The sequence below is a fragment of the Pterocles gutturalis genome, unplaced genomic scaffold (genome assembly GCF_000699245.1).
Source record: "Pterocles gutturalis isolate BGI_N339 unplaced genomic scaffold, ASM69924v1 scaffold15508, whole genome shotgun sequence".
In the NCBI taxonomy this organism is placed as follows: Eukaryota; Metazoa; Chordata; class Aves; order Pterocliformes; family Pteroclidae; genus Pterocles; species Pterocles gutturalis.
Window position 1 is genome coordinate 5,087 of NW_010120800.1, and position 11,557 is coordinate 16,643.

The 11,557-nt window shown below is 38.0% G+C and overlaps 1 protein-coding gene across 1 annotated transcript in view; it reads right to left on the reverse strand.

Annotated features, from left to right (window-relative positions):
* Positions 1-527: 527 nt before the first annotated feature.
* Positions 528-11,557, reverse strand: part of AGPS (alkylglycerone phosphate synthase) — a 45,101-nt gene continuing 34,071 nt past the window's right edge. Inside the window, exons 18-19 of the mRNA XM_010077030.1 lie at positions 9,889-9,946; positions 528-1,106 (exon numbers count right to left, since the gene is read on the reverse strand). Of these exons, the coding sequence (XP_010075332.1) occupies positions 985-1,106; positions 9,889-9,946 (180 nt within the window). The 3' untranslated portion in view covers positions 528-984. The remainder of the gene's footprint in view (positions 1,107-9,888; positions 9,947-11,557) is intronic.

An 11,557-nucleotide genomic window follows, 5' to 3' on the forward strand; every position in this document is an offset into this window, starting at 1 on the left:
GCCACAGGAAACTGTACAAAACTAAAATGGGAAACCTCACTTTCAGGATGACAGTATGTTGTCCACCTAAGTGTTTTATTAAACTGTTGAGACTGTTTCAAAAGACAGTGCTGGGCAGTTTCATTTGAATAGCCAAAACATTTTCTTTACTGAAAAAGATATTTTGCATTTCTGCAAAACAAACAAAACAGGAGCAAAAAACCATACACACTAGGACTGAAGTACAGACGAAGGCAAAGTTTTGTTACAAACCTGTTTTCAACATACAGTGAGAAATGTCCATTGTACAAAACTTAGAGACTGACCTACAATTAATTTAAGATTATCCCAGCAATGCAAATACAAACCAGAACAGCTCAATTGTGTAAGATTTTCCAATAGTACTACTGTGGGAGACTACTGAGTTTTTAGAAGTAGTTTGACCTACATTGTGTCTTTTGATCAAAGTCTACCTTTGTACTTTAAGCATTCACTGGTTACAAATCTGTTACATACTTAATCCTTCAGCACAGTGAAGTACTCCTTGGTGTTCTCTCTTCTGTCTCCTAGCAGCTTTCCTTTAGCAAGAGGCTGGGTTGAGCAGCTGCTTCTGTAGAAAACACTGTTGTCAGTCTTTGTTCTCCTTACAGGGGATGCTTTAGTAAGAAACATCTGGCAGTATCCAGCATTGAAAATACTGTCAGCTATGTTGCCTAACCAAACTTGGAAAACCAAATTTGCATTTCCTGGTTGGTAATACACTTTGTGCCCAGTAGGTTGTTTAAGAGTTTAAGAACATTGTAAGTAAAAATCCATAAACATTAACAGTGATGTTTACAGTTTATTGAGGGGAGGAGGAAGGGAGTGGCAAAAATCAATGTAAGTTACTAGTTTTTAAAGTTTAGTCCATGTTATATTTGATTACTGGGATATCAATACAATTAAAGCGGAGGATTTTCAACAGTAATTTTGATGAAGTTTTAGTACATCATGTTGTGCAGGGCTTTATAAAAGATTTTTGTTTCCAAAGATGTTATTGGGGTCCACATATTCTTTAACAGATCGGAGCATTCCCAGGCCAACATCAGAGATGCTCTCCTTCATCCAGCGCTTCCGCAATTTGCCTACTGGAAAAACAAAAACAAAGTGTTTCAGTATATGGCAGGATTCTACGAGCCAATCAATCTTGTGACCATGAATGAATAAACACTGTGTGATAAATGTTTTTATTCAAAAATGAGAAATGTTTTGCTTTATTTGATTTATTGAGCCCACCAGACTATCAAGCTCATTAAGCTCAGCATACTCCCAGAGGAAGACTGTGTTCCACACTGCCTACTTCCTTTAGAAACCATGAAATTTAGATGAAGCTTAGGCTGAAATCACATGTTCTATTAAATTGCAGAATTGGTAGTAAGTTTTAAAAAGGCACCAGACTGATTTTAAGTAGGAAATTTAAGAGGAGATGACTAAAAAAGCAGAACCCCGCACCTCTTGATTGCTTTGAAGTAAAAACATAGCTCAACAATCAAACAAAACCAGTACTAGTTTAAATAGCAAAAAAATGTTTTCTAAAGGAGAAGGCTTAAAGTCTACTTTTAAATCAACAAAATGCCTTATTTAATTCAAAAACATTTGCATGGGCTGGTAATTGCTCATACCACTAAACAAGAGCTTAATTCCCCACGTAAAAAAGGATTATTCACAACATATACCAAATACAAAGCAAAGCTGAAACACCAGCCATTTAAGAACTCATTTTACTAAAGTCTCACAATAGTCCTGTTAAATGGCCAAGTGTTCACATACTAATTAACCAAGTCATCAACTCTGATTTAACAGATCATTCAAAATAAAGGACATTTTTTCATTAAACACACTATAGCATTTAACTTGTCAGCCTGAAACCCAATCCATTTGTCAGCACCAAGCCATATTGTAAAGGTTTTAGACAGATGCTTTAAGAATATCTGAAGCTAAATTCACACCATCTTTTGTGCCCTGTTCTCAGGGTAACCATCAAACTGTCATCAGAATAATAAATTACAGGGACACCTCTGGAGAACAGAGTATATTTGTTTATACCTTAAGGAATATCAGCTAGTCACAATGCCAACTGAAAAAGCAAATAATGTGAGAAAGGATGAAATTTGCAATTTGCTAGAAAGCAACTACTAGCAGCATACATGTCAAGAACAAAGATCATAACTGAAGGACAAAAGAATTTGTCATTTAGTAAGAACTGTGGTTATATTTTGCAGCCCAGCTCAATAAAAAAATCTCCACCTGTAAATATACCATCACTGCAATTTGACTGTCTGAACAAGTTGATGTAGTTGAATTTTATGAGGGGATACTTTAATATTACTACTAGGAAAAAAGAATCATGGATGTGGCTTGACCATCACCTCAAGTCCCTCACGCTGACTCTTACACAAGCAGCTGAAGAACAGTCATTACCATTCTCAACTGTTATCTGTAATATAGTTTCAGTGAATGTGTCCTGTGGTTATGGATGTAATTGTCCTGAAAAGACTGCAAACAACTGCTCCAACAAGATGGAGCACATTAGAATCACAGCAGGATGCCCAACAGCTAGCATGCCTGCCTCTTTTACACCTCCAGTAATAATGCAATTCCACAAGGAACTGAACTACTGTCTGAGCAGCACCAAACAGTCATTGCATATTTAATGAAGTCGCTCACCAAGTGCTGGAAAACAGAAGGTGCTTGGAGTGCATCATTAGTTCTGTCAAAGTGATAATTTACACATCTATCTTGTCAAATTTTCTATGGTTTATACTTTTGCAATAATAAATCTAACATACATTTGATTAGTGAACTGGAAAGAAAAAAAACTGTACTACAGTTAACAGCAGTCCTTCACAAACATGTTCAATGAAAAGATTTAACCCCTTGATAACAGTAGGTTCAGCCCTTGCTCCTACTGTTCATGTCAATAAGAGATACATGGATTTTTTCAGCTACTCAAGTTTTCGTATTAGAGTTAAAAAAGCACTGAGGCAATTTTGCTCTTAGAATTCTAAGCTGGTCCATCTGATTAAATGGAAAATAGACCAAGTGAAAGAAAGGCTCTGTGCAGATGAGAGCACCACCTAAAGCAATGTTTGTATTTGTTTCACTTCAGGTTAGTGCTGCCCTGTAAGTATTCTGTTCCTCCTCTACAGGATGATCCAATTAGCTTCAAGGATGAGAAGGGAAAAGGAGAAGAAAATGCCATAATAGTAAAAGATGTTGCCATAAATGTAAAAAACATTCCAAGTGGCAAAGTTGCTTAACTCCACTCTAAGCATAGCCAAAGAACAGCTTTGGGCTCAAGGAAGCCTTAACTGCCCAACAATAAGGGGTCTCAGTTAAGCCTGATCTTACCATGGGCTAGAGAAAACCACCTTTCTGTTTCTAGCCTTGAGAACGTAGACCTTTTATTTTCAGACCTAGATGATACCATTTATATAAAACTGACATGAGACAGTGCACAGAACCAGATTTTATCCAAGCATCTACCACTTATGGGTTCTCAGCCTGGTATACTTTTCTCAATTAACAACCAAGATCAAATTCACCTGATGCTATATGGTATATCATAACATTAGTAATAAGGTTCTCAAATCAGCATAACACTGTATAATCAACTTTTTAGTAGCTTAACAAGTCACCACTTGTCAACTCAGCTCTACACACCATTACACACACAACCCTTGTTGCTCCAACTGGAAACAAATATAGCCCTTCCTTCTTGCATCTTCCTCCTCAGAAGACACCTAATCTTGTATCTTAACTACCCAAGATGAAATGTGACAGAATTAGTTTTCAAGTTTTACAAGCAGCAAGTTGCCCTGTTCCTGAGGTGTGTGGAATAGCCAGAAGTCTTCAATCTGAAGCCCAGCCTACTACATAGTGTACAAACACCCTACCGTGACAGACACTACTCCACACAAAGTACTTCAAACCAGAAAGCCATGAAGCTTGCTCAGTAGCCGCTCTCAAAGACAGTCCAACACCGATTTTATTTTTGCAGTATTATCAAGTTTTATCATCATTGTAGCCCATGTATGAAAGAAAAACATGTGAACTGGATAAGTAACTTTCTCCCAGTTCTGATACATGCTGGTCCAGATCTTAGCTGGTTTCATTAGAAAAATTGTTTATGCTTCCAATGCCCTTTTAATCTGCTAGGCAATAAAATACACTTTGGTGAAGTGGAACCATACTCTATGCTACTGCTGTAGTACCCACCCTTTGAAAAAAACAACCATGTAAACATGCACTGACATTATATTTGCTGCCAAAAGTGACAACAGTTTCCCACGGGCATGGTTTTTCAAAGAGAAGTGCATTAGACAGACAGTATATAGCTGCTGGCCACAAAGATGATAAAAGGGAGTACAGCTCTCCTGGCTCATAAAAGCTACATTTGCTCATCTCTGAAAGTGCATCTGGATGGCTGCAAAAGATCTGGCTGCTAAGGATGGAGCTAGCAAACAGCAGGCAGCACTTGGTTTTCACACTTTTGGAATATGAATTACTTGGGCACACATGAACAGTCTTGTAAGGAAGTTTTAGTGTAGCTGATGGATCCCAGGAATAACTCTACACCCATGCAGAGCAGATTTATGTCAGTGCATGGTCCCAGAGGAAGCAGGCTCTAGTGGCAGTGCACATGGCCCTAGGCTTCCTCTGCTCCAGCCCCTTCAACTATAAGAGGCAGTTACTGCAGAACAACCACGCTGCAAAAGGAGAAGCAGTAATAGGTCATAAGGAGGATGGGCCTCTTCCAGCTGTTGCATGCTCTTCCTGAAGCTGGTTGTCTCTGCAGAAAGCATCTTTCTGCTCTTACAAATTGCTTAATGGGTTATTATTCTTCCAGCGAGAACTCTGCGATACTGAGAAATGTCAGAGCATTAATCTAATACTGTGGTAGTGCTGGAGCATATTGGACCAGTGTACCTGAAGGCTACTACTTAATGAACACTTATCATCACTGTAATATCTTGCACATTTTCACTTGATATCTAAACAAGTTAAGTACTTGCAAGTTCTGTGTTGAATCAGAAAGTCCTTTGCATTTATTTGGTGGAAAAGCCACTGAAGATGACTATTCTAGTAAGACTTCCAATGACCAAGAAGGAAATACAAATGCATGAATATATTATCTCATACAAGGTTACTCTGCATCTGACTAATGTCACAGTTTAAACTCTCTCTAATCAGCAGAGCAAGCTCTAGTTTTAAAATGAAAGTATGATCAGCCTCCAGTGCTTAAAAGTAAGAAGATACTTGTCCTGCGTAGAGGAGAAAATAATGTCTTCAACTCCCTCCATTAGGGAATTTTATAATTCCAGATTTTGTCACAGCCTCTTAAATGATGCCAAAGAATTGCAACGAATTGCAGTGACAAACATGCAATTGAATACAAATAACATATAGGGTTTTCTGGGAGTTTGTTGGGGTTTTTTTGTTTAGGTTTGAGGGGGGGTTGTTAGGGGTTTTTTTGTTTGTTTTTGTTTTCCTACATAAACCGCCAGGAAATTGATACTATATCTAAACCTGTGGAGCCTGGGTTATATTAACCTTTATTCTACTCAATCTGTCTAGAAAGTGGAAGAAAATTAGTTCTATTATATTAAGTGGCTAAATGGGGGTATTTTCCTCAAACCCACAAGCAGATAATTGTTTCCTTAAGTAACCAGTTTTAGTTAGAACATTCCCTGCCAGGGAAACAATCTATCACTAACTTTTATTTTACACTGCTCCTTAGTTTTACATGGGTGCTTTGCTTGGTAATACAGAAGGGATCAGGCTCAAATCCAGTGAGCTCCCTTCTGATGCTGTACCCCAAAGGGGTTATAGTTGCATTATGCATCAGTTGTACCTACTGATACTTCCTCAGCACATTATGTATACAAAACCACATGTGTTTTAGGAAAAAGGAATTCAAGAATGCAAGGTGTGACAAATCATGAGTAGTTTTAAGGCTTGCCCTAAATGATTGGAAGAATCATTTACCTAAACTTAAACCTGTATCTACGTGAAATTGTCATTCTTAATGCTGCTTTTTAAATGCTGAGTTTCTAGAAGATAACCGTGGTTTTAGCAACCTTTATTTACAACTCTCAAATCTAAAGGTACTTACTGGCCAGAAGAGCAGAAGGATCAAACCTGCATTCAAAGATGTACACTGTCCCTTTCTAAGTGTAGGACACAGTCAAGGCAAGGTGAAAACTATAACAGAGACTGTAAAATCTCATTCAGGAAATGAAGATCAGGAATGCTACAACTGGGATATCCAGTTCTTGAATACCTTTCAAAACTTTTAGTAAATCACAAATTATGTTATAGCATTAGTTAAAATGGAAAAAGGTGTAAGAAACCACTTCAAAGACACATTAAAAATTACTTTAAAACCACTAAGAAGCTTTTCAGCAGACTGTTCACAACAAATTTAGTGAGGAAGACCTACCACATTTATACAAGATTGCCAGTATCAAAAAAAATCTGATAACCTCCTCTATAAGGATCAATTTCTGCTGCACTGGAGAATGGCTGAATTCCCACTGCATAATTGCCTATCTGATCCACTATGTATTTTGGGTGTATTTTTGTAGAAACACAGATTCTTCCTGAATTTAAATTCTGTTCATTACATAATCCAGAAACATTATCAAGTGTTAAATACTAACACTGAAGTAGGAAAACCATTCCTGACACTTACCAATTAGATTTAAATATTTGAAAACAAAGAGTGAGAGAGACTTCAAGATGACAGTTCAATTAAGAGGACAGTCATTTAAGTTACAGTATCATAGAACTGATATCCAGACTTAAAAAACAAAAAAATTCACACATTCCACCTCAAAGTACAAGTAATTGTTACACTGAAAGGATAAAAATCATTACACAGATGTATATGTCTGGCTTTGCTACAGCTTCTTGGGTCCATGAGATTCTTGCTGCACGAGGCTGGTATTGACACACTTCTGCAATTTCTTAGAATGTTGTTGTTCTTACATGTTGCAAGGTGTGACCTTTAATACAATCCATTAACAAATAAAAGTTATGCTTCTTACAAGTTTTAAGTCTCAAAAGTCATTGGGGGATCTTCTCATACTATTTGCTACCTTTAGCGAGTCTTGCCTAAAAGTTACAATATTTTTCATTAGCCTGGAGGGAGGGGAAGAGAGAAGATACTGAGATTAAAACAGAATCCAAAATAAAGTCTTTCTGAAGTTACTCTTCATAAAATTAAAAGTATCATGATATCAGTTCTCACTTCAGACTCTAGCTATGTGTCTACCTGCAGTTAGTACTTTCCCAGATGGAAAATAATTTAGAGCTTTATGAATCTTGACCTGTCATATATGACCACTTCTTCACTCAAGGAATGTATGAAGATTGACTTAAGCAGGCTCTGTATTTCCTATAGCCTCAAGTCCCAGACTACATCTGTTTTCTTTGATACACAAAACCAGAGTTAAAATAGCTCCATTTATCACAGTGTGATTGTAGGCAGACAAACCAGCCTGCTTCCAGATAGTGAAAACAACTGTTATTAATCACAATTACAAGACAAATACTCAAAGAAATTGCACGAGTATTTTATTTTACCCCACACAACAGACCGGTCTTAGCAGTGCTAAGAGTGACAAGGCCTGAAGGTCAGTAAATAGAACCGATACTATTAGGCTAAGTCTCAGCAGCACATCTACTAAGCACTGGAAAAAATGGATCTTGAATATTATACACAATGAACTGCCAAACAAAAAAAACCCCACTCAAAACAGAAAATATTTATCAGTATAAGAGGCAGCCATACATACAACAGGAACATTAGTCTAACAGAAGCCACATTTTCCAAATCTGTGGAGTCAAAGTCCAAGTGTGCAAGGGTTTGAAAATGCTACACTTTTTTTTTTCTTGTTCAACATATGCTGTAAGCAAGGTTTCATATGGTGAGGGCAAATGCATCCAAACATGTGACAAGCTCCAGCTGCATGCCAGTTAATGGATGAAATGCTAGTCACAGTAAAATACAGCTGCCACAGCAGGGGAGAGCACAATAGTACATCATGGGGGTAATTCCACATCCCATGTGCAAGAATTCATCTGTCCACTATACCACCATATTAAAAGATTTAATCAGAGGACAATAAGAGCATATTAAACAGAAAAATACTGAAACTGTTGCCACTCATGTTATCATCACCTACACATCTTTCAATATCCTGATACTGATAAAGCAGAGTCCATTTCGGTTTCTATCACAAAGCTAGATGCCTGAAAACAGCCCTAGCTAAAAGTTTCAAGTCCAGGAAGTCACCAACATGTTTTAAAACTGAAGGGCAGGAGTTGTGCTTTCTTCACACAGAGCTTTCTTAGAGTTACACATTTTTTTTATCTAGTTTTAAACCATTAGACTTCTTCCTCTCTGCTCTTATTTCTGTGGCTAGACAATGACCCAAGAGAGTAGAGAGAAGAAATGTGTTAACCAGTTTAAAGAAGCTAGTTACACAAATCAAACTGACTTCACAACAAGTCTTCCTGACATCCAAGTTTACAGCATTATATAGGACATATGGAATCAAATTAGCCTATCTGAACATTTGGGAAACCCATATGTAAAGCATGAGGTATATGAAGTATCACTTATGCATGACACTGGCTCTTAAAGTTAATATTAAAGCTCAAAATAGCTTGCAAAGAGGCTAGTGACTCAGGACAAGTAATTCCCAAACTGCAAAAGAGGAAACTGAATAACCAAAATTTAGCAGACAGCAAGCTAATACCATCAATACTTACATAACATCAATTATGCAACAAATGGTAGACTGCAAAACAGCCCAGTTTAAAGTCACTAGCTCTTTTATGCAGATAGAATCATACAGAATGGTTTGGGTTGGAAGGGACCTTAAAGATCATCAAGTTACAACCCCCCTTCCATAAGCAGGGAGACCTCCCACTAGACCAGGTTGCTCAAAGCCCCATCCAGCCTGGCTTTGAAGACTTCCAGGGATGGGACATCCACAGCTTCTCTGGGCAACCTGTTCCAGTGTCTCACCGCCCTCACAGTAAAGAATTTCTTCCTAATATCTAGCCTAAATCTGCCCTCTTCCAATTTAAATCCATTACCTCTCATCCTGTCCCTGCATAACCTTGTAACAAGTCCCTTCTCATCTCTTCTGCACCATCCTTACAGTACCTGAAAGGGGGCTATAAGGTCCCACAGGAGCCTTCTCTTCTCCAGGCTGAACAACCCCAACTCTCTCAGCCTGTCCTCATAGGGGAGGTGCCCCAGCCCTCTGACCATCTTCATGGCCCTCCTCTAGACCCACTCCCAACAGCTCAATGTCCTTCTTGCCTTGGGGGGCCCAGATCTGAACACAGTACTCCAGGTGGGGCCTCACAAAAGCAAAGTAGAGGGGCAGAATCACCTCCCTCGACCTGCTAGCCAAGTGCTCTGGAACTAGGGCTGACAGCATTCACCTAGCCACAAGGGACACTAAATGTCTTAAAATTGAAACTCGTACTTAAGGTCTTTGTAACTGAATATACCTCTGCACAAGGTTCAGAAGTTGCTTAAGACAAACTTAACGATATTTTCAGGTTCTCAGACAGCCTGTAGACTTCCTATCAAAGGTCTGAAGCTGGTGCTCATAAGTACACCACATTGTGTGACTTGACATCAAGCAAATCAGGTCTAGGGATGCTTCCCCTCAAAGTCTGGCAAACAGGTGAGAAGTTTCTAGAAAGAATGCCAGGAAATTCCTGCTTTCCACACTACCCCTAATTTCAGTTAATGCCTGTGAAATATTTTTCAAAGTTCTGTTACAAAGTATTTTATGTACTCATAAATATTTAGGAGTATTCAAGAGATTAGATTGAGAACATTACCTCCATGGTGATGTGACAGACTTCCTCCATTGGCAAGTATTTCTTCTCTAGCAGCCCTCTAAATTGAAAAGACAAGGTATTTATTCAACAGCAAATGCACAAGATGTTTGTTTTTATTGAAATGCTTGCCATTGTACTCATTTACCAGGTGTACAAAAAGTTTCAGAAGTAATTAAGGTATACAATACAGGTAAACATTTTCATTCAAGTCTGCAGACAAACTAAGTGAGGATTTTCCAAATAAACATTATCAAAAGCCAAGACATTTAAAATGGCATCTGTTACAACAAATCTATTACTCCAGAATTCTGGATCCCTTCACCCTTGCCAAAACTAAAATAACCCAATAGCTGGGATGCTCATCTGGAAGATAGTCAAGTGCCTACTGAAAAGGAAATCACAATAAAGAAGTTTGAAAACAGGCTCCCCAGAGTGATTCAAGACCTTTACTCAGACCAGAATTTAGACCCAGATCTTCCAGATTCAAGTCAAGGAAGAAAGGTACTTTACAAATGACAGATCTTTCATGGGTGAAGTTTGTGGCAGAAAACAAAATTTAGATTTTTAAGAAATATTTGAACACTTTCAAGCTCTAGATTCTTCTTTCCCATCCAGCTCTCATTAGAAATAGTTAAGACAGCTTAGAAGGCTGTAACAAAGAAAGTTTTCCTAAGCACAAGCACTAAATGATTTTTCAAAAAAGTGGTTTTTAGGAATAATGTATATAATCATACCTATGCACTTAAGAGATTTTTCCAGTCTGCCACAGAGTGCATATACTTGGTTGGCTAACTCACTTTGTTAGGTTAAATTTAGTCACCTACAATGAATGGAACACATGCATCCAGGTGATCACACTGCTAACTAATTCTAATAAATGGTAATATCTAAGTATTAATGAAGTTTCATTACACAAGCACTTAAGTATTACATCCTCCAGTGCCCTAGATTCAGCAGCACAGAAGCCTCAGAACTTGCAGGTAAAACTTCAAATCTGCTTGCCAAGTTCAAGAGAAATTTTTGAAGAACATGAGAAGAATGATATCCTAGTTATAGACTATTTCTCCACAGTTCTATTAGTAATTTTCTGGTGCTGAAGCTTTAGCATATGAATCAAAAGTTAGGATGAAAAGCAGTTTGGCTATAGGCCTTCTATGTCTAAGTATTACAACCCCAAGGTAACAAGGATAGTAGTTTCCCCTAACTAGGTAAGTATAGTGTTACACCAGCAACTTATTCCGGAGCTTTCTGGTAGATGTCAAAGCAACTTACAACTGGTCTAATGCAGCCGACTTACACCAGGCACTTACCTATGCCTAAAGAGAAGCAACCAGAGCCGTTAATTCTCTGAAATAGCATGAGAGAGACCCTCACATTAATTATTCTCTACGTGCAGCCCTATTAATAAAGTATGGTCTTGGTAGTTTTACCATGTATTTTAAAGACTGAGCATTAAGTGACAGAAGTAGCTTTGCAAATAATGGAACTAAAGTAGTCTTGTTTCCCACGGATTTGGGTTTTGGGGTTGATAGTTTCTGCAATCCAAGAACAAACTCCAGTTCAAGCTTTCCTCCACTTTAGTTGTAAGTGTTCATCTACAGATTGTTTAAAATATTCACCCTGCAGTCTTTCCTCTACTTGGTGCACTACTAGTGTGCACCTCTTTCCC